Here is a 23,355-nt window from a genome sequence, read left to right on the forward strand (position 1 = left end):
AGACTACATTTTGTGAATTTATCTGCTAATGACATAAAAAAAATTTTTTTTTGTGCTAACAATATATTTTATTTGAGATTATTCCATTTTTCTCATCGTTATGGAAGAACATGTAAAAAACAGATGAGTGGAAACACCTTTAATAATCTGTTACTCCATTTATCAGTTCACTGATCTGAGGGACAGGAGGGTGGTAACCAGCAGGGGGCAGCACAGGGCAGTCTGACACCAACTCGGGGCTTCATGTGCTTCCTCAGTTTTATTACAGTTTTTGCCCGTTGCTTGAACACATTTTGCAAAACTGCGCTCATTGTGCCAAAACTCTAAACACAAGTAAACATGACACAACACTGGGAAATATACTATGAGTATATGTTGGCTATTGTATGGACCTAGTTTTGCATGATGATGCAGAAGCCCTCGAAGGCTTATGGCGGCACACAATGTGATATTTCCCCAGCGCTGCCTGGGACGTGCACACTGGTGCCCTTTGGCCAATTACATTATGACCCCGTCGTCTTGTTTTGCACAGGTCGAATCCAGCTTCATCAATGAAAATGAATTCATGAGGCTGTGCAGCTCCATCCATGGCCAAGATTCTCTGTAAAAAACAGAACATATTACTGTACTACAGTGCTACACATACAGAACCCTCACCCCAGCACACAGGTACCTGTGCAGCTCTCAGAATGGATCCATGTGGTGCTGATATGGTACATATTCAGCTGCTACTGGATTTCACCAATACTGTATTGTAAATGTAAAGGACAGTTACACTTACCCGTACATATTCAGCTCGACGTCCTTTGACCCCGTCACTGTTCCTCTCAAATGGGACTCTGTAGAGCTGCTTCATGGTGATGCTGTGTTTTCCCAAGATGCGTCTGATGGTGGTGATGCTCACATGGTTTATGTTGTTGAACACTTGCCTGTCTGCAAGTATTGTCTTTCGTAGCTGGTGGAGACGGATGGCATTGTCTGCCCTCACTAGGTCCACAACGGCAAGTTCCTGCTGTTGTGTGAACAGGCGTTGGCGTCCTCCCCCAGAAGGTCTTCGAGTCATTCTAGAGACGTACAACCACATATTGTCATCGGTTTGCTTATTTTTCGTACAGTACTTTACTGTATATACTGTATCATCCACTGTATAACACTGTACTTCAATATAAGTAATCATGGTATGTTTCACAAAAACTACCACTGTGGCTGCAGAAGGAGCATTAGCACCCTGCAATATCCTGTACACTTGATATGGTCATGTGATATACTGTAGAACAGTGCTATAAGAACCATCTGAGTAGAGTAGAAGGTAGAGAGGTGACGACATACCTGTTTTCTAGTCAGAATGTTCTTATTACAGATGCCACTGTGAAGCGGCTTAGATGTGGGTGGACTCTCTGCCCAGCTTCCCTCATGGTCAGGCCATGGTTGATGACATGCTCCACCAAAGTTGCTCTTATATCATCAGAAATATGGGTCCGAGCACGTCGTCGTCGTCGTCGTCGTCGTCGTCGTCGTCGTCGTCCTCCTCCTCCTCCTCCTCCTCCTCCTCCTCTTGCTCTTGCTCTCCCTCCATCCAAAGTTCTTGAAATGGCTAAACTGAGGGCTTTTTGTAGTTGGCTGGTTGGTGTTCAGTTTTGCAAGTAAGTGTCTTCAGGTGTGTATTTGAGTGGTTGCAATTACCTGATGTGTTTTGTATTTTGGATACATGTGTTTTCCAAATGGCACCCTGAAATTTCATTTTTGAACAAAGTGTCTTATGTATGAAATAGAGTGTAGTATGCAGGACCATGTGTGTTGCATGAAGGAGTAAGTGTGTTGCATAATTGCAACTAGAGTGCAAAGCAGCGCTTTTGTTTAAGGTATGGGTACATGTGTTTGAGGTATGGTAACACAAGCTTCACGTTGTGTTACTTTAGTCTAAGTATGGGTTTATAGTGTTTAAGCAATGGGCAAAAACTGTAACAGTACAGCACAGCCTGTTCAGAAGCATTAGACTTTCCAGAGGCTACGATTTACAGGTGTTCCCTAAATGCATCAAAATGGCCGCCGGATGATTTCTCAGAAGCCGTTTGGAGGGAGAAAGTTTTCACAGGTGAAGGTTCCACCTTCAATGACGGCAGACATGTTGGTGTTCTGATTAAAGATGGAAGCATGACCGCCTTTAACAACCAGCCAATAGGAAAGCAGCATGAAATGATGCTCTGACCAATGGAAGTCAAATGTTTAAAAAAACAAAACATTAAAGATTCAAACGAAGAGGAATGTTTGGTTTAGGTGTGCTGACAGCTGATTGTCTGTATGATTGGCTGTCCAGCTGTTACCATGACAACACCTAGGATGATGCAGTAAGGCTCACAGAAAGGTGAAAAACATCAGTGCGTTCATAGGAGCAAAGCCTGTTTCTCCATACAGGAGCTGTCATCACCAACAAAGCCTTTTATACACCTCAGTGTTCAACTCGTCATTTCTCATTATCACACATAACTTCATCAGTGGTTTGGTTTTTCTGCATGTGTGTTCTTGTCAACAGCACCTTTTAAAGAATATATTTACAAAAAACTGGTGATGTGTTCAATACTTATTGTACCTGCTTTATATTCTGAGGTAAAGACTCCACAAGAATACAGAGGAAACCCAAACAATCAGATGGTGCCCCACGATTAAGTACTTGGCAACAGTAGGAAGGAAAAACTCCATTTTAACAGGAAGAAACCTCCAGCAGAACCAGGCTCAGGGAGGGGCGGGGCCATCTACCGGGTGGGGTGAGGGGAGGAAGACAGGACAAAGACGCTGTGGAGGATGATAATGATTCAATGCAGAGAGGTGTATAAACTCATAGTGAGTGAAGATGCACCCAGATTCCTCGATTCTGGATTGAATAGGGAGCCAATGAGCCAATGATGAGAAGCCAGTATGGGAGGAACAGGGTGTCTTCTTCAGGGAGGTTTTAGAGAGCGAGACGTCTTTGAGGTCCTAAAAGAAGTCCCCCTCCGTCATGACGTTCTGAGCTGCTGTTAACTCGAACTCTGCTGTTTCTACAAGAACTTCTGTGGCAGTTTAACCTTTTCATTACCGGGGTTTGTAAAAGTGTGGCAGAGAGCTCCCAGCATATCCACACCACTGACCCCAGGTTTACTGTGTTTACCACAGTGTGGCTCTGATTCACTGTGCACTCGCTAACCTTTAGTCTGATCACCAGAGTTCTGCACAGACATGAAGTATTCACTGAGTTCTCCATGTGGAGGATCTCGAGTTCTTCATCAGTGCATCGGACCGGAAGGCCACAGGTCAGTGAACGCCTCGTGTTCTGGGGGGTTGGATTTGAAACGTCTGTGCTTTCTGTTGTAACGATGGAGGTTTTGAGGTTGAGTAACTTCTCTTTGGTCGCATTTCCGCGAGCGTCTCTTTCACCTTATAAGGTCTCCTCCTTCATAAAACTTCTTCCTGTCTGCTTCACCCCTCCCCTCCAACCACGTCCTGTGTCTCTGCTTAAAGCCCAAACCGCCAAAGCCGATTGGTTTGGAGATACGATGACATGCAGTGAAAAACAACACTGTAATAAGTGTGATGTTGAGGCCTTCGTTGTTTGTCCTGAACATTAAAACACGGTTTCATATCCCTGGACGGTGGCGGCAGGAGGAAACGAGTCCTCATTGAAAAAAATCATGTCAGAGCATCTTCCTCTCTGCTCCACCCTCAGCTTCACCACAGGCGTGGGTTTCTCTTGTGATGCAAAGAGCTCAGGCAGCACTGATGAAACAAAAAAGGAGAAACGAGAGAAGAAATATCTGCTCGACTGACCCAACTTCCTCTCAGAGCCGAGGAGACGTCCTGCAGCTTCCTCTGTTTACACAGATGCGCAAAAATACAGGCCGAGGTCGACAAACTGACACAAACATGCTAAAAATATGAATGAATATCAGTCAGAGACGGAACACAAGCATTATTATTGGTGTTTGGGTTTTCAAAGGCTGAAATTATTGATGAAATTCAATATTTTAAAAAAGAAACAAAGAAAAAAACTAAACTAAACCTTAGCTGGATAGCAGAAATGTGAGCCGTAAACAAAATGTCACCTCACTGATTCCTCGACTCCAGCATTAGCACTTTGACGCCCCCGTTTAGATTTTTAGCAGCCTGAGGTGACTGAACAAAGGCACCACACAGACTCGGGTACCTTCTAATCAACCTGCTCAGAAACATCCAATCAGCATCCGGTACAGAGGCGAGAGCTGCCTGCCATGTTCAACCCTTAAAGAAATAATCATGTTTACAGCCGGATACAGAAACTGGTTTGGTTTCTGTAGATAATTTCCTCCTTCATAACAACTGTTTAGATTCTGTTACAAATACATTCAGTAAATTTTTTTTGAGTTGTTTAATAGAACAAACATTTTGTACTCACAAATTACTGTGTAATTATATCGTCCATCAAACTGATGCAGTCTGTGCTAAGCATCCAAAAATGTTAGTTCAGCTTCTGCTAACAGAGGCCAAGAGCAGCTAATAGAGGCTAACAGTAGCTAACAGTGGCTAACAGATGCTAACAGCAGCTAAAAGATGCTATCATTAGCTAACAGTAGGTAACAGAGGCTAACAGATGCTAACAGCAGTACTTCCCAACAGTTCAGCATACACTAACCCCAGCCCTCACGCGGCATTGCCAGCTGAGGTAAACAGCCTTGCACAGATAGAAAGAACTCGCCCACCAGCATAAATTTAGAGTACAGAGAGAGGCTATTCATTTCTCTTGGCTGAATAAAACATCCTCCTATCCTGGCCTCCGTAGCTACAGTTATGTGGCTGAAGTGGGTAAGAAAACAGAACTCAGTTGGATACAATCTGTAATCCATATAGTGGTGAAAAGGTTTACACACTGTAAAGGTAAAGTTTGCATTATTAGGGGCGTGGCCTTTTTGTATTAAAGGTGGATGGCAATGCGGGCAGCTGTAGCTGCTAACTGTCTGCTTTTTTTTGGTGCCTTTTGTACCTGCCAATCACAAGGCAGGACCACTCGAACCCCCTGTTTCCAATTCCTGCTCCTCTGTGACTCTGATAGGACCGTAATCTCCAAAGTGAGCATCAGACCTGAAACCAGAGAGCGAGACCATAAAGTGATCGGGAGAGAGTTCACTGAGCAGAACGCACATTTTCCCATCGACTTTTGTACACGCAGACAACCAAAGGAGTCGCCCCCTGCTGGAGATGAGAAGGAATGCATTTTTAAAAGCTTCAATTATTCGACCACTAGTCAGATTTTTTTTTTTTTTAAAAACACAACAACATTTGAAGAAACTCTTCATGATGACAAAACTGCATTCAGTAATTAATTCTTAAACACTGTTTAGCCGTCAAGCTGCAGCTGTGTGATGTTCACAGAGGAAATAATTAGAACACAGTGGGTGCAGGAAGCAGTCTGAGCTGATGTGATCAGATAACTGTGACGTCTTTCGTAGCAACTCTCTTGTAAAACTGATTTAAGTTCTTCATTTGTAAACAAACTGACTCTAACTGAGAACAGTGTTTTTGAGCAAAAGTCTTCCTTCCACTTCTGAGCGCTCAGCGGTTTCACAGGTTTAAATGTGACGATCGTGCAGACTGAGCTCAGAGACGTCAGGTTATTGAGCATGAGCTGAATTAAACCAGGTTTAATTGATGGACATGAAGCTGCAGGACGATCAGAAACAGAGCGAGGTGATGAACATGTGACAGAACATGAGCTCTCTCTCTCTCGCGCTCTCTCTCTCTCTGAAATGACTCTGCTTCTATATTTAACCTGCAGGCCAGCTCTCTCTCTCTTTCACACATACTCGACATAAGCGAGGCGGCTGAGAGACGACGAGCAGGATGGAGGTAAAACTTCTCAAACTTTGCTTTCAGCTGCTGCTGGGTTTACACGTGTGTGTGTGTGTGTGTGTGTGTGTGTGTGTGTGTGTGTGTGTGTGTGCTCTGCTGCATCAGAGTGGAGTTTAGATCAAAGTCGAGCACACTGCACAGTGAACATTTTAATAGGAACTGCTGCAGTTTCACCATCACTCTGAGCAGGCGCTCAGTGTGGCGTCCACATATTTCTGCTCATTTTGGCTTCACTGACGCAGTGACAAACCTGCAGGTTAGGTGAGGTGGCGTGCACTGAGCGTGTGCAAACTGTGAGTCAGATTTCTTTGTCTCTTTATCACAGCTCAGTTTGAACGCCTGCTGAAGCTCGTATGATTCCACGGAGGCCCAGAACTTATCTCTGCTTTAAAAATAGTTATCAGTTAACAACGAACCGAAGCCTGCTCTGTCCTCACAGGATGTGGAGAGTCACGTAGGCCTTCCTGACATCAGGGCTGGATTACTGACTCTGTGCTCGGAGCGTCTTCACCTGCACATGGTCCCAGTACAGCTGCATGTTGTGTATGAAAGCATTTTAGCCGCCATCATGTTGTTGTTGTTCTGGGGCAGGGAGTGACCATATTCAGATGAGAGGGTGGCGTGCTTGCCAAAAAAGGAGCTCAGACTTGTTGTACGCTCTGTTAGTACAGTGACCTCCCAGCAGCCATATTATTGGTCACATGACGTCATTAAAAAACGCCCAACAGCACAGAGGTCCGGTTCAGGGAGTCCAGTTAGCTGAGGTGAAGCTAGCAGACAGCTAGCAGCTACAGCCGCCTGTGTCTCCATCCACCTGTCAGTCAAAGAGGCCACGCCCCTAACAGCGCAAACTTTAAGTCTTAATGAAATTTAAATATGATATTATGAAAGGGAGAAATAGAAAAAGCTTTATATGCTGTCGAGCTGGGGATTACTGGAGCCCCTACTGGATGTTTGGGGAACTGCAGTTTTTGGTACTTTGACGTCTGAGAGCTTGAAGTTGGCTGGTGGTAAAAAGCATTTGTTTGTAACCACTGACACTAAAGGTGACGGTGCACGCTGCAATTCAAATCCTATTGTGATCAAAGAAATGAATAACATCTGTGAGTATGTGAGAATACAACAGTTAAATCATCTGACACTCTGGTTGTCGGTCACTATCATGCTTTGTTTGTATGGAAACATCAAAAACACTTGTTGAGCTACAAAGTCGGTGTCAAAGGCTGCAGCTCCTCTAATGTCCACTTCCAAAAGTGACTCAATCTTCCGGTAACTTAGGACTCCACCTTCTTTTCCAAATATTGTCACTTCCTGCTGCGAAAGAATAAAACATGGGAGCCACCAAGAAACTAACGTTGAGGACACCTGTGGGTGACGTCACAGTGAGTGGACGATGAAAACGTTGAAGAGTCCTCGGAGTTTTAGCAGAAGACGTAACACCTTCATCTTCAAGGACGTCTGGGACATGAAGTCAGACAGATCATTGAAGGCCTGAAGGTTCGATTCAATAACTGCCAATGGGCCCCATAGCTGTACACACACTCACATACACACACACTCACACACACACTCACACACACACACACACAATAGCAAAGAGGAAGTGGCTTAACGGCTTTTTTTTGTTTTTTTCATCACTTTCTAACTTCAGTTTATGGGTCAAACACACACCATGGAAACAATGCACACGACTCTGAGAGGGCGTGTGTGTGTGAGTGTGTCTGTGTGTGTGTTTATGTGTGTGTGTGAGTCCTCGAGGCAATGTGATTTCATTATCTGTTGAATGTCAGCAATGTGAGGCCTTCGGGCCGGATCAACCACACGTCAACAGCTGTGTTGGTGTGTCCCTGAATATCTGCTTTTGTGGGGACCTGTGTGTGTTTCGGCTTTGTGAGGACAGGCAGGCCCATCTCCCTGTGGGACAGGTCCTATAAATGTGCTGTTTGAGGACTCTATTTTTTGGTCACTGTCGGTCAAATGGAACGCCGCCAGGATCGCGACTGCGTCGTCCGTGCAGAGTGGGTGTTTTCTTGCTGTTCACATGTCGGCGTGTATTTATTTTTCAAGCTTTTAACATTCCTCCGAGCTGAAGAATCGTGGCCGCGTTCTCTAATGCAGAAACACGAAACCATCAACTGAATCTCTGCAGCTCAAAGTCTCAAAGTCGCCATCATCCAGCAAAACAGAGGGTTTGACAACAGTGTGACTTTAAAAGTGAACATATAGGTCATGTTATTCAAAGCATCACCGTGGCAACCGAGAAAACAGGGCTTTATTTTATCTCAAACCGTGAGTCTATTTAATGCCCGAACCTGAAACACTGATCAATAACATGATAAAACATTCAAATATAAATAAAGTTTAGGGCCATGTGACCAAGGAACCACACCCACTTCGAAGCTTGCAGCATTCATCCATGCACAGCTCTCTGAGCTCTGCAGCAGCTCCGTTCTTCTCTTTTTCAGTCGTTCTGTTGCAGATCTGCTGCTGTGCTTGGATCTTTGTCCTGCTCATGACCCAGTTTGGTCCCAGCTTCAGCTGTGGGACAGATCTGAGTTTAGTAAACAGAGGAGTTCACTCAGACCATCGGCTGACAGCTCGTCTGAGGTGTATGGTTTTGAGCTTCATGGGCGTGGCTGTAGCTCAGGTGGTAGAGCGTGTCACCTCGAGTGGTTGGTGGTTTGATCCCAGTCTGCTCCAGTCTGCATACTGGCCAAGGGCGTAGATTTGCCATGGACGGAAGGGACATGTCCCCACCAATAATTTGATCTCTTCGAGTAAAGAAAAACAAACCCGATAGAAAGAAAAAAAAACGATCTGTCAGCGTCTCATTCACCCAGCGGTGCAGAAAGAGTTAAATTACGTTCTCTATTGGAGTCCTACCTCATGTGACAAATGTGGCCAATGTGATTGGCTGTGCCTTTCAGGGAGCTCTGTTTAGTTTTAGCAGCAGCAAGCCTGCGCTGTGAGGAGGATGGCAGCACAAAGGAAGAACCTGGATATAAGAAAGTATTTTTCAAAGAAACCTGTCAGTCACTTAAAGTCAAGTTCACTCATAAAATGTGTCCGTCATAATAAGGTTACAGGCTGTGCTACGCCATACATGCCAACCTCCCGATTTTTCCGGGAGAATCCCAATTTCAGTGCCCTCCCGAAAGTCTCCGTCCAATTTCACAGTCGCTCATTTCCGGTCTACCTGGCTTTCGGAGGACCCGGCCCACTTAGATCGCGAAGGCCGGGTCCTCAGGTGGACACAGCCTCTGAATTTGGACACCCCCAGCCTGTTTCCGGCCGGACAACAATAACGGTGACATTTAACTTAATTTATCCGATAAATAAACACTGTAAGATTCAAGTTTTTTGTATATATATGTACATGTATACCACTCCCCCCACCAACAGCCCTTTTGAATGTCTTGCTAATTCTGAGGTCTAAATGTTGGCAAGTATGTGCGAGGCTTTGGCCCACATCTGTCTAAAATTGTATGTAACCATGAATAACGTGTTGCCATGTCCACCAGGAGAGACTGGACAGTATAGATGTAAAACAAATATGCCAGCAGTTCATCTCAGCTAACGAGAGGAGCAGGCATGTGTTTGGCTCCTTCACATAGTGGACACTGAGTTGTTGTGTGGGGCACCAGTAGTCCATGTCTGTTGCTGTAACAGTAGTTCATGTTTAGAATAAACAGCTCACTGAGCTGATCGGGGCAATAGTGCCTAAAATGTTGCATAATTTTGCTGAGAGATCTTTTACTTTGTGGTAATCTTAGATGAGTAGTTTTATGGACAAAAACCAGCAGGTCATTCAGTGTTCCCTTAGTGCTAATGTATCAGAGATGTTGGTGTAACTGAAGGAATGTTGTTAAGTCCTTAAAGTCATATTCTTTATTGTCATGACTCTATTTTTATTTCTGTATGATGATTTATATGGAATATGGCTGAAGTAAACTAAAGCCTAAAATACTTAGTCAGTCATTTGTTTAATAGTAATTTAACATGATATAATTCACATATAAAACTATAACTTGTGATTTTAAATGGTTTAAAAGCATGTAGAATAGCACATGTAGGCAAGTATATTTCTCCTTTTTTATCAAGAAGCAAAGACAAAAACAGGGCAGAGTTCAGTGGTTGAATCATCCGTCCCCACCAACGCCAAAACCAAATCTACGCCCTTGATACTGGCAACATACCAACCCCAAACTGCTCCACGTGCATCCATGTGATAGACAGTGCTCACAGTAGAAACATGCTACATATGAACAAACATCTCCACTGTGGTCTCATCTGTTGAAGAAGAAGCAGACCCAGGCTGTGCTGGGTTTTTGCTGGCATGAACTTTGACCTTTAACCTGCTAACTGAGGCCTGTAGAAGCTGAGATGGAGAGTCTCTGGTGTGAGAGGTTTTCACCTTTTTGTCAGTAAAACTCACATGAAAACGATGGAGGGAGATTTGTGTTACCGAGCACAGATGAAAGCAGCTGTATGAAGACGCTGCAGCGTCTGCAGACAGACCTGAGCCCGGGAACTTCCCCAGAACACAAACTATTATCAGGGCCGAAGGATCAAAATCCCCTAAAAGAACTGAAAGTCGTACGAGCTGCGACTCTGATGGACGGACGAGAAACTAAAGTTTAGTTTCTGAGTGTGAAAGTTTGAACAAATCAAAGAAACGTCTCAGTTTTAACTTCCTGTTGTTTGGAAACGAGTCAAGTCACTCTAAAGGAAACACCAACGAGGCGGCGCCTCAAACGCCACAAACAGACTGAGGCTCTTCATCCTCTGAGCGAACGAGCTGACACGCCTCCATCCTGACATGGTTACAACGCTGCCAACACGCCGCCACACAGGAAGTACTCTACAGCTCCGGAACATACCTACAAATCATGTTTGCACTATTTTACATATGCCTCTGTGGGGGCGGGGTCTAAAGCCGACTCCAGTTTCTCGCTCTTTGTTCTCAGGAATAAATGAACCAAAATGATCAGGATACCAAGTTACACCTTCCTCAGATTACAGACTCGTGATCGGACGGCCCATCATTGAGCAGTGACGTGTTGACTCAGAATGGAGGCGGGGCTTCAGCCTTCACCTCAACACCTGTCAGCTCACCATCTGAAAGCTGCAGGTGGGACAGACGTTCTTACCAGCGTTGTCTGTAGAGTCGCCGTCCATCCTGCTGCAGCGCGCAGAGGAAAGATCCAGGTGTGAATGACCTCAGAGTGGGCGAGGCATCGCAATGAGACAAACTCCTAAAAATCTTTAACACGATGAAATCTGCTGCAGACACATCGCTCGTGTCTATCGTTACTGATATCATCACCGCCTTCACCTGCTCGCTCACCTGGTCTCTCCTCTCCGTCCTCAGGAGCAGGCTCCATCGCAGCGCTCTGTGGCTGAACTCGCCAGGAGGTTCAAAGGTGCGGCTCCGCCACAAAGTCCCGCCGGGAATGAACAGGTGAGTGTGACGACAGCCGGCAGGTACACTGCACACAGCAGGGCGTAGACACGTCCAGTGCAGACCTGCTATCATCAGCCAGAAACAGTCAGATTTATGGACTCAGTAAGACTCAGTAACTCATATCAGACTCATACATGGTGATAGGATCTGTCGGATTCAGGGAATCAAACTGGCAACCTTTTAGGACAGGTGTCCATACTGGGAGTAATGATCTTTTTTTAACTGCTGTTTGTGTTGTTTACCAGGAGAAGCTGGTCAGACGGCGACCGCCCCGCACCTTACAGCTGTCCAAATCCCAGGGAGACGAGCAGGAGGTGAGACAGAGATGAGATTAGGAAACGTGACAAAATGATGAAGACTCCTGAAACATGTTCAAAGCCAGCGATGGTCTGATGGGGCCCTGATGTGCGAAGGTTCAGTTAAAGACTACAGAGACACAAAAACAACACAAATGGCAGGAAACTGATTTATGACTCAGAAAAAATGACAAAACTATTTAGTTCAATACATTTTATTTTTTAATTTTTTATTTTTTTTTAAATTTAGTCTCAAATCACAATAAAACAGAGAAACTCCACCAATCAGACCGCCGCCTCAGAGCAGCACGTGGCGACAGCGAGAAGGAAGAACTCTCTTGTAACAGGAAGAAACCTGCGGCATAACCAGGCTCAGGAAGTGTGAAGTGCTTCTGCAAAGGAAGCAGAAAAAGTCAAAAACACCTCAAACATCTTCACTGATGACCACCATCGATGACGACTTTTGTGCCGCGCTCCGTCCGCTCCGTGGTTTGGTCGTCATAAACCCGAATCAGAGCCGACTGGGTGTCTGGACCACCTCATCCAGCTGCTTTCCATTCCAAGGAGTCGCACCTTTTCCGAGGCTGAGCCCTGCGACCCTGTGGGGGAAACGCCGCTGTGTTTCCTGTCACTGACTCATGACCACAGATATGTAGGTGGAGCATCCTCTCTTCATCACAGCTGCCCAGTTCGTCCCGCTCGATACAAACAGGAAGTAGACACAGATCCTGGTTCTGCTGGACATTTCTTCTTGTTAAATGGGAGTTTTTCCTTCCCACTGTTGCCAAGTGCTTGCTCTGATTGTCTGAGTCTCTTTCCTACAACAATCAGCACCTCGAGGTGTCTGTTGTTGTAAACTGTCCTTTATATCTAAAATTTAGTTAAACTGTTTGTGATATTTAAGTTTGATCCAATAATCGTCATTCCTGGAGTCCACGCACCCTTCAGAGGAAACTCGAGTCTTCCGCAGTTGAGAGGGAGAAACCCCCCATAAGCATGATGGGATATATTCTCAAAGGAAATCCCCGAACTGTGACTGAACACTTTAGTCTTATACAGTTTCACAGTCTTCTGGTGTGGTGTCGGAAAAAAAGGCACAAAAATTAAAACATGACAGGTGAGAGCTGAGGTCACGTTCCCGAGGAGCTCCTCCTCCTCTGGTGTCCACGTTTACACGAAGATCTACGAAATAAACTCACCTGTGTGTGTGTGTGTGTGTGTGTGTGTGTGTGTGTGTGTGTGTGTGTGTGTGTGTGTGTGTGTGTGTGTGTGTGTGTGTGTGTGTGTCAGCCTCCTGCAGGTGGCCCAACGTCACCTGTCAAAGTCAAGAGGAACTCTGGTCTAATTGAGAAAATCCAGGTGAGTCCAGCAGCCCCCTGCTGGTGTAAACATGCACTGACATCACTTTGACACTCTGACATCACTCTGACATCACTCTCTGCAGGCTGAACTCGTGCTCTCACCCACGGGTCCTCCTATGAAGAGCCCCGGCATCAGGATGCTGCCTCTCAACTTCCCCCTGCCCTCCCCTGGCTCCGCCCCACCTGCTACCTCAGTAACCACCTCGTCCTCAGCGACCCCCACCAGCCCAGTCGCCTCCTCTCCTGTAACTGAAACGGAAGGCCCCGCCTCTTTTGAGGAACCTGCCACTGTGTTGGAGGGATCGGTCCTGCAGAGCATCAACAAGGTGAGACCCCCCGAGACGTTCACGTGATGCATTCAGTGACCTGTAAATACCTGCGCCGGCCAGCCTAAACATTCAGTTTATCACCCTTTGGTTCTCCTCCAGGGCAGAGCTCGCCACTCCATCCGCCGCCGTCCTCCATCACGCCGCCACAGGACATCCAGCAGTGGAGAGGTGGAGGTCAAAGACGCAGCAGATACGCAGCTGAGTTCCCCAACTGACCCCGCCGACAAAACTGCAGCAGGCGGCGAGCAGGACGGCGAGCAGGCCGGCGAGCAGGCCGGCAAGCAGGATGGCGAGGGTGACGTGTTCAAGAAGGAGGATCCCACAGACGCCCCATTGGCTCCTGAGAAAAACCAACCTCACAAAGAGGAAGAGCCAAAGAGCGGTGACGGTGATGTGAAGGAGGGAGAGAAAGGGTCTGTGGAAGGAGAGGAGGAGGAGGCATCATCATCATCATCAGAGAAGAAGGAGGAGGAGGAGGAGCCGAGCTCGTCAGTGACGCAGAAAAAGGACCTGACCGAAGACGCTACGCAGACAGACGGCAAAGAAGAAGAACAGAGCGAGGTAAAGTACCTGTTCTCCTTCCAGTGTGACATCAGTGCAGTACTCTGTGTACTTTGTGTACATGTACTTCATCGCTGAAGCTGAAAAACTGCGACGCTTCCCCCACAGGAGGCGACGAGCTCAGCCCGATGAGGAGCCACACGTCGACGAGCCCCTGGAGTTCTGGGAGGGAAACCCTGTATCAGCTACACCTGACTGAAGAGGCCTGCAGACGCTCGGGAGGCAAATATTTAGAAACTGTGAGGCGCCGCCCGCCATCTGCGAATGAGCGAAGACGCTCAGCCAATCGTGCGAAGGTCCAGCCGAGCTTGTTTACCTCCACCTTCGACTCAACGCCTTTCCACACCGCAACACTGCATTCTTCCTGTTCAGCCATAGATACTGTGACCTGTCTGTTCTTACTGTGTGGTGCCTTCAGTGATGATGATGATGATGATGATGAGTGGTTTGTGTGTGTGTCTTTCTGTTTAAAGCCATGTTTGTAATGAAAAGTGATCTCCACAGCTGTGAGGGGAATCCTCGAAGCCTCGTTAGGTTTGATTGATTTCCGGGAACCTCCGAGGTTTTGATTGGATCACGACACACAGCCTGAGGAGGCGGTGATGTCACAAAGTGCTTCTGATGATGAAGTTAAAATACTTTCGCTACTGTAATGATGATCTGCTCTGTTTCATTTTATCTGGCAATGCTCAAAGAAATAAAGAGTTGCTAATGAGTGCTGATTTTTCTGTGAGGTTCAGAGAAAATAGCCTGCACGTTTCCTCCATCACATCCTCACAGCTGCAGGATGACAGAAGAGAGCGCGAGCAGCTACCTGTCAGTCAAACAGGCCACGCCCCTGATAATGCAAACTTATCAGGGGCCTTAATAAACGTTAAACACATGAAGGTGGATGTCATCTGGCCCACTGGGCTCTGGTGAAGTACAGAGTAGAAATTTGAGACTTTAAACTGTATTTTAAAAAGTTTTATCTTTACTGATAAAGAATCATCGTAGTACTCCAAATTAACAATAGGTTAATCTATTACAATGGTACACAACGTGTGAGGAGGAAACAGTGGGAAGGAAAAACTCCCTTTTAACAGGAAGAAACCTCCGGCAGAACCAGGCTCGGGGAGGGGCGGGGCCATCTGCTGTGATTGGTTGGGGTGAGAGAAGGAAGACAGGATAAAGACATGCTGTGGAAGAGAGACAGAGATTAATAACAGATATGATTCGATGCAGAGAGGTCTATTAACACATAGTGAGTGAAGAAGAAACACCCAATGCATCATGGGAATCCCCGGCAGCCTACGTCTATTGCAGCATAACTAAGGGAGGATTCAGGGTCACCTGGTCCAGCCCTAACTATATGCTTTAGCAAAAAGGAAAGTTTGAAGCCTAATCTTGAAAGTAGAGATAGTGTCTGTCTCCTGAATCCAAACTGGAAGCTGGTTCCACAGAAGAGGGGCCTGAAAACTGAAGGCTCTGCCTCCCATTCTACTTTTAAATACTCTAGGAACAACAAGTAGGCCTGCAGTGTGAGAGCGAAGTGCTCTAATAGGGTGATATGGTACTACAAGGTCATTAAGATAAGATGGGGCCTGATTATTTAAGACCTTGTATGTGAGGAGCAGGATTTTGAGTTCTGGATTTAACAGGAAGCCAATGAAGGGAAGCCAAAACAGGAGAAATCTGCTCTCTCTTTCTAGTCCCTGTCAGGACTCTTGCTGCAGCATTTTGGATCAGCTGAAGGCTTTTCAGGGAGTTTTTAGGGCATCCTGATAATAATAACAAACTAATGGAACTTCGTACGCTCATTCAGCAGAAGGTAAAAACTTTCAACAACAAAACACAAGAAAAAAAAAATCCCCCCCAAAATTTAGAGACCACCATGAAATCACATCAGGCACAATAAGATGATGAACGTGACGTCCTGACCCACCTCAGAGTTAATCTTCACATCTGAACCTTCAGTGGTGTGAAACAGTGTGTGCCTCCTGCCTGTGATAAAGTGAAGCAGGGCAAAGATCTCAAACAGCAACACATCCAGCTGTGAAACAGCTGAGTCAGTGACATCATCAGTCTGAAAGGGTCACTGGGACATTTCTAGGGCTGTGAGACTCCAGTGATCCACGGTGGGAGAAATTATCCACACATGGAGAAAACCCAGGAGTGTCCGGTCAACCAAAATTACTCATCAGAGAAGAACCCAGAACAAGACCTGCAGGCTTCACATGTCTCAGCTAAGGTCAGAGGTCACGATTCAACAATAATAAAGAGACTAAACAAAAATGACGTCCATGAGTTTAAGGAGAAACTCACTGATCAGGTCAAAGTGACCAGAAACTACATTTTGTGTTTATTTTTCTTATCTTTGTCTAATATTTACATTTGTTTGATGAAAGTGTGACTAACAGGACGTCTCTGCTGTGGAGGCTCAGAGCAGCTCAGCTCTGATTTAACCTGCCGGCAGGACGAGCCGCTGCCTGGATGATCTGATTAGAGCGCGGTACGTCTCTGCGTAAGGCCGCTGATGCTCGGGCCGCGGTTTCAGGCTTTGGGTGGAATAATTAAGGAAACTTTCATGGGTAACTTACTTAAAGCAAACTTTCTACATTAGAAACTAACACACAGCAGACGTTTGAAAGAAACTAAACCAAAGTAACTGCTTTAAAATAATCTGTTCTCATGACCGCTCCTCACTGCACACCTGATGGGAGCTCTGTTTCTCTATCTGCACTCCCATAAATGCCAAAGTAGAAACACCTGAATGTGTGTTTTCATCAGTGTTAATCTCACCCACAGACACGTCTGCAAGGTGCTCACCTGCACCTGTTCCTCCACATTTTTATCACTGATCAGTTAATGGACCATCACCTCACCACATGGATTTTGGACTACCTCACCGACCGACCACAGTATGTGAGGACTCAGGGCTGTGTGTCGGACAGGGTCGTCTGCAGTACGGGGGCCCCACAGGGAACGGTTCTGGCTCCGTTCCTCTTCACCATCTACACTGCAGACTTCTCCCACAACTCCACCCAGTGCTTCCTGCAGAAGTTCTCTGATGACTCTGCAATAGTCGGCCTCATCACTGATGGGGACGACAAGGAGTACAGAGGACTGACTCAGGACTTTGTGGACTGGTGCCAGCTGAACTACCTCCAGATCAACGCCAATAAAACCAAGGAGCTGGTGGTAGACTTCCGCAGGCACAAACATCCTCCACTGCAACCACTGAACATCCAAGGTATGGACATTGAGGCTGTGGACAGCTACAGGTACCTTGGTGTTCATCTGAACAACAAACTGGACTGGACTCATAACTCAGACGCCCTCTACAGGAAAGGGCAGAGCAGGCTGTACCTGCTGCGGAGACTCAGGTCGTTTGGAGTGGAGGGCCCACTCCTGAAGACCTTCTATGACTCTGTGGTGGCCTCAGCCATCTTTTATGGTGTGGTCTGCTGGGGTGGCAGCATCTCTGCTGGGGACAGGAAGAGACTGAACAGGCTGATCCGAAGGGCCAGCTCTGTTCTAGGATGCCCTCTGGACCCAGTGGAGGTGGTGAGTGACAGGAGAATGGCGGCTAAGCTGTCATCCCTGTTGGACAACATCTCCACCCCATGCAGGAGACTGTGACAGCACTGAGCAGCTCCTTCAGTGGCTGCGGCACCCACGGTGTGGGACGGAGAGATTTCGCAGGTCTTTCCTCCCCACTGCTGTCAGACTCCACAACAAAGACTTTAACTGATCAAACACACACATCCACACATGTGCAATAAGACTGCTATATGTGCAATTCTTCTTCTGACGAAGTTGTAGTTTTGTATTTTCCTACTCAGTTGTACATAGCATTGGTATTTCTATTTTATTCTATTGTATTTTATTGCATTCCAGTGTTTTCTCATTTCTGCTACATAACTTTGCACTTTTGCTCTAACAAAACAAATTTCCCACCTGTGGGACTAATAAAGGTCATCTTATCTTATCTTATCTTATCTTATCTTATCTTATCTTATCTTATCTTATCTTATCTTAAAAGGAGACCAGGTGAGCCAGTCAGTGTAAACTCTCAGTGGATCCTTGAAACATCCAACATGTTTGTCTGAAAGGACACCAAAGAGAGCCCACCTGCAGTATGAGTGCAGGTGATTACAGGTAATTAAGAGCATTTAATGAGCCGATGGTGCAGCATTGAATGTTTTCTGCCTGCTCGTGTGAAAGAAGAAGTAAAATAGTCCCAGATGTTTCTGGAGCCCTGCACCATGGAAGCAGCTGGTCTTGGTCTTCAGTGGTCTGCTTGTTTTTTGGCGTGGGCGTCTTTCTCGTTGGTTCTCGTGTGTTTCTGAACTTTTCCAGGTTTCTAGGAGCGTGCGCATCCACTCAGCTGAGCGGCGAGGAACGTCCTGCGTGGGCGTCATGTTGGGAAACCTCTCTGTGTGAACGCGGCGGTGAGGTGAGCCGGTTACATAACATTCTGCTTCCAGGGCCGCCCGCCCTCCTGCAGGCACCTGTCCTGGATCGGCCTCCGGCAGCACAGCCCTGCAGTGATCTCATTAGGGAGTTATTTTCAGTGCTTCTTTGGTTCTTCCTGCAGGACCTAAGAGGGTTACAGAGTCCCGAGGTTCGCTCGGTGCCTGCAGAGTCACAGCAGCCTGGATGTGGGCCACCTCGAGCCTCCGCCTGCAGCCTGATCGTCTTCTGTGTGGTTTCCTGTCCTGAGCAGGGTCGGAGGACTGCAGACCACCTTTAACAAGCAGCGCATCGGGCCTCGGTCTCCTCCGCCATGGGGAACCACGGCTCGAGTCTGGATGACATCCTGGCTGAGGACATGCACCACTGGTACAACAAGTTCATGAAGGAGTCCCCGTCGGGCCTCATCACGCTGTTCGAGCTGAAGGCCATACTCAACCTGAAGGGCATGAACGAGGACGCCAACCGCTATGTGGAGCAGGTCTTCTTCACCTTCGACATGGACGGGGTGCGTTCCATGTCAGTTTGTCCAGTCTGTTCTTCCGTGTTTATAGGATCTGATTCTATTATAGCACTGACACGTCGACGGGTTTAGAGCTGATTTTATTTCCTGCACCTCAGTGCTTTTGTTTTCAAAATGTTTATTTAGTCTATTTCTGACCAACCTGTTCTGTCAGGCTCCCAGTATGACAGTTAGTTATGAGGCATTGATATTAATTTGAGACCAGTGTTACTAAAGTGGGGTTAAAGGTTACATGAAAGCTCAGATTAAAGGAAGAGAGGCTCTACATGGGACGTGCTTTGAAATGAAAACGTCAGATTTACAAGAGATTGAGAAAACTCGGTCTGACCCATGAAAGCTGAGAGCTCTGCAGTTTGTCAATGAGCCCAATCAATAATCAATAATGCTGACCGCGCTTTCCTTATTGATAAATCTGACTGTGGATACAGGATGTACCAAAACCAATCATCAGATATCTAAAGGCTACGTTTTTAAAGTAGTGGACATAGAAGCTTGTGGTCGATGTTCACATACATGGCCGAATATTAAGTTTTACATAGAAAGCCGTGTTATTGTCATCAAAGTGTCACTATCCACCTGTCAGTCACAGAGGCCACGCCCCTAATAATACCAACTTTAATCCTGAATATAGTTTAAAAAGTGATCTACAGAGAGCAAACAGTTTGTGTGTCAGGCTGCAAACATGTTTATTCTGCTGTAAAGTTTAACATGGGAGTCTATGGGGACCGACTCTGCTGCCCCTGCTGGACACCAGATGAACTGCAGCTCCATGTTTCAGCCTGGAGGTTGATTCTTGTCCACATGTTCATCATAAAGATCATACATGAAACCAGATGTCAGCACATGTGAAATGTTGCTCATACTGTGAACACGAGTCTTTAAACTCATGCAAACGTTAAAATCGTTTAAATCGCGCTGTGGTGCAGAGCACGCTCGCTCGACCGGGAGAGAGAGGACTTCCTCCTGCTCCATCGTTTCATTCGCTCTCTAAGCAGCTTACAGGGTTGTGGTGTCTGTGTGTGTGTGTGTGTGTGTGAGTGTGTGTGTGTGTGTGTGTGTGGTGATAAAGCTCAGTGAGGATGCTGTGATCAGGTGAAGGGCAGCAGGAGATCTCATGTACTAAAATTATTTTATTAATATTGTAATACAGCACAAGCTTCAGTTGGCTTTGTCCTTTCTGACTCTGAGTACATTTCAGACTCAGTACTTTTTAACTCTTCAGCGTTTACTGCAGTATTTTTAAACCCGGGTATCTGTACTTCTGCCACCTCTGGATTAAAGGCTTCAGTCTGCAGCAACGACACGCTGAAAGAGCAGGAGGTATATTAACCATTTATTACAAAAAGTAGTCCGCATTTCAATAAAGCTGGAACAGAAAAGGTGGTGATGAGGTTGGCCAATGGATGTTCAGGTGTAAGAGGTGCTCCCACAGAGGCCTGAAGGTGTGGAGGGTTGAGCTCTGTGTGGACGCCTTTAGGAGGCGGTTGTACAATGTGGATGGTTGGTGGTTCCATCCCGGGCTCCTCCAGCCTGCATGGTGAAAAAAGCACTTTGAGTCCTCAAACTGAGCACCATGTGATGGACTGAAGCTGCAGTCTGACCAATCAGGAGCTGAGATTCTGTGTCAGGTGATTGGTGAATGTGCAGCCTGAGAATGCTGATGATTGTTAGTCTCATCTATGAGTTTTGCTGTTTCTCTAAATCATCATGGAAAGTGGTCATAAAACCCCTGTAAGTATTACAGTAACATAAAACTACAGTATAGTTTTCATGTGCTGAATTATTGCACAGCTGACTTGAGTTTTTACATTTTTACTTTGCAGCTGAACGACAGCGTCAAAGACTTTCTGTCACATTTGCTCTGCTTTAGTTTTGTGAAGCTGAGCAAACTTCCTCATTCAAACTGAGGTCTGAATCTTACAGGACGTCCCTGAACGCCCCCTTGCTGGTGCGGTTTTAACTCCCTGCTTTGTGTCTGCAGGACGGCTACATTAACTTTGTGGAGTACATCGCAGCCATCAGCCTGATGCTGAAGGGAGAAATCAACCAGAAACTGAAGTGGTACTTCAAACTGTTCGACCAGGACGGCAACGGAAAGATCGACAAGGAAGAGCTGGAGACCATCTTCACGGTAATGAACTCGCCACCACGCTGACACAAGCTTCATCTTCTTCTGTCTTTGAGCTGTTTAATGCTGCCTTCTCAGCTTCTATCTTAAGACAGTTTAATCCCGCTGACACCGGCCCGATTGCATAAAGGTTCAGATGGTGTCATGGTGTCTTTTAAGGTCAGTCCAGCATCACATTTTCTCTCAGTCCCACAGAAAGGTTTATGTATTTATAGAAAACTGGTTTCAAACTCACACACTAGACATCTGCAATATTTCCAGCTTTACAGGAAAGTTGGACTGAAATCAAAAGTGTCACTCTCCACATCCTGAATCAGCAGCACAGAGAACGGGGCTGGATTAGCTGCTAATCCTCTGAAAGAGCTCAATCAATCAGTCAAGGACCAGGAAACTGAAAGTGGAACAAGGCGTTCCCTTTGTGTTCTGACCATTCGTGGACCGGAGAACATGGAGAACAAGATTACATTTACCAGGATATCTTTAAAGCATCGGAAACATCTGATTCAGCTTCTGGAGCTGGTAATCACGGAGTCTCAGACACGGATACCGTGAGCTAAACCACAGTACTGGTCGTTCCCTGCAGAGTAACCAGACTGGTGGCCAAACGCTCACACGTCAGATAAGAACTAAGAGTTAACATTATAAAAGGTTCCTTCCAACCTGAACATGAACATAAACTTAACAAACAGCTGGTGAGACCACCGCGCCCCCTCCAGGTCCTCTGTTTGTGTCCTAACGTGGATTCTTTGATCTTTTCCAGTTGAATCGCTCCTGACAGGAACACGTGTTTGTTTCAGGCTTTCACCGGCGATGGTGGTGAAGAAGAACCTCATGACATCATTGATTCTTCTTGTTTGGACTGAGCGATCCCTGCAGCACCAATTACAGATGCTTTAAAATGAAATACCTGAAACTGACCGATACACAACGTTACACTCAGTCAGAGATTATTTTACTGAACATTGACTCATCTTCATGATTCAGAAACTCATTGAGAATCTTGTTATTTGTCCTTGGTGTCTCCATCTGCAGGCCATCCAAGACATCACACGGAACAAAGACATCGACCCCGAGGAAATCGTCTCGCTCATATTTGAGAGGATTGATGTAAAAGGTGAAGGTAAGAAGGATGGCTGAGCCCAGCTCAGATAGTAAACTCTGTAACTCCTCTCTGCCAGATCTGGACCAAAGTCGCATGACAGCCAACAATGAACCAAATAATTAATAAACAACACCTGAAGATCCGACCTGCACCCAAAACGACTTCCCAGTATATAATCGATGGGCAGCTTTTCAACATTTTGGTCTGTGCTGTGTTTAAGAGGCATTTTATTATGTAATTATGAATTCTGACCTCTGACCCTGCAGGCGAGCTGACCCTGGAGGAGTTCATCGAGGGAGCCAAAGACCACGAAGATATCATGGACATGCTGAACACCCTGATGGACCTGACGCCGGTCTTATTGATCATTATTGAGGGCCGGACGGGGAACAACCAATGAGAGAAATGTGGAAGCAGTGAGCTGTGATTGGCCATTTGGACAGATTTAACATTACACAGTGAAAGCCTGGCTGATTTTCATGTGAAGAAGGTCATGATGGACTCTGTGAGCTGCATCTGCCAATCACCTCCAGCTGTAGGTCCCCCCACCCACAGCCTCCGCACCAGGAGTTTGGTGCCACACTGGTGCCACCTAGTCTTTTTCTTGGAACCAACACCACCACAGTGGAAACAAGGGCCTCATATTCCTTTGCCATAGAGAACCTCATTTCATCCAACATTTTGCCAATTTCTACTTCAACTATTTGGAAAATGTGTCGCACTGATGCTGGACTCAGAATCAGAAAGTTGAGATGATACCTGAAGCTCAGTTTTAACAGCAACATTAATAAAAACAACTACCAAAAATAGTAATAACAATAATAACTAATAGTAATAACTCTTCAAATTACTACAAGCTGTCAGAAAGACTTTAAATCTTTTCAACATCTCAACATCAAAGATTTTCTCCACAGATTTATTCATCTGACTTTGATCTATAAGGAAAGAAAAGAAAAGAAAACAGTTTATCAATACTGAGACAGCAGCACAGCAAAAGGACCTGAACTGTGACTTTGTCTCCATGTCTGAGAATACTGCTAGAGCGATTTGTGTGCTAACAGTTTTGATTTGGAGCCGGGAGATTATCGTACAGCTGATCCTCTTAATGCTGCCAAAGGATCTGACTCTTCCTCTAGAGGAGGCTTCATCATCTCACACCCCCACGCAGGTTCATGTCGTTGAGGACAAAACTAAATGTTTCAAACACATCCTGCAGCAGTGATGTGTTTAACACACAGTCATATCAGAGTGAAGCGGTGCATTCAGGGACCAAAGCT

The 23,355-nt window shown here is 46.0% G+C and overlaps 2 protein-coding genes across 3 annotated transcripts; both read left to right on the top strand.

The window, feature by feature from the left end:
* The first annotated feature begins 5,770 nt into the window (after window positions 1-5,770).
* dub (duboraya) lies at window positions 5,771-14,585 on the top strand. 2 transcript variants are annotated; one of them, XM_031726718.2, is made up of 7 exons: window positions 5,771-5,856; window positions 11,231-11,320; window positions 11,569-11,637; window positions 12,910-12,978; window positions 13,064-13,306; window positions 13,409-13,870; window positions 13,979-14,585. In XM_031726718.2, exons 1-7 carry the CDS (start codon window positions 5,851-5,853, stop codon window positions 14,000-14,002), a joined length of 963 nt encoding a protein of 320 aa, XP_031582578.2. In that variant the 5' UTR covers window positions 5,771-5,850; the 3' UTR covers window positions 14,003-14,585. The 2 variants fall into 2 exon arrangements, with proteins under 2 accessions (XP_031582578.2, XP_031582577.2); XM_031726717.2 differs by lacking the exon at window positions 5,771-5,856 and adding an exon at window positions 10,890-11,067.
* Window positions 14,586-17,982: 3,397 nt separating this feature from the next.
* guca1d (guanylate cyclase activator 1d) lies at window positions 17,983-22,930 on the top strand. Its single transcript, XM_031726722.2, has 6 exons — window positions 17,983-18,010; window positions 18,212-18,308; window positions 18,450-18,833; window positions 20,830-20,979; window positions 22,009-22,096; window positions 22,345-22,930. The coding sequence occupies exons 3-6, from the start codon at window positions 18,639-18,641 to the stop codon at window positions 22,476-22,478; spliced, it is 567 nt and encodes a 188-aa protein (XP_031582582.1). The 5' UTR covers window positions 17,983-18,010; window positions 18,212-18,308; window positions 18,450-18,638; the 3' UTR covers window positions 22,479-22,930.
* Window positions 22,931-23,355: the final 425 nt, after the last annotated feature.

Source organism: Oreochromis aureus, linkage group 10, assembly GCF_013358895.1.
Source record: "Oreochromis aureus strain Israel breed Guangdong linkage group 10, ZZ_aureus, whole genome shotgun sequence".
NCBI lineage: Eukaryota > Metazoa > Chordata > Actinopteri > Cichliformes > Cichlidae > Oreochromis > Oreochromis aureus.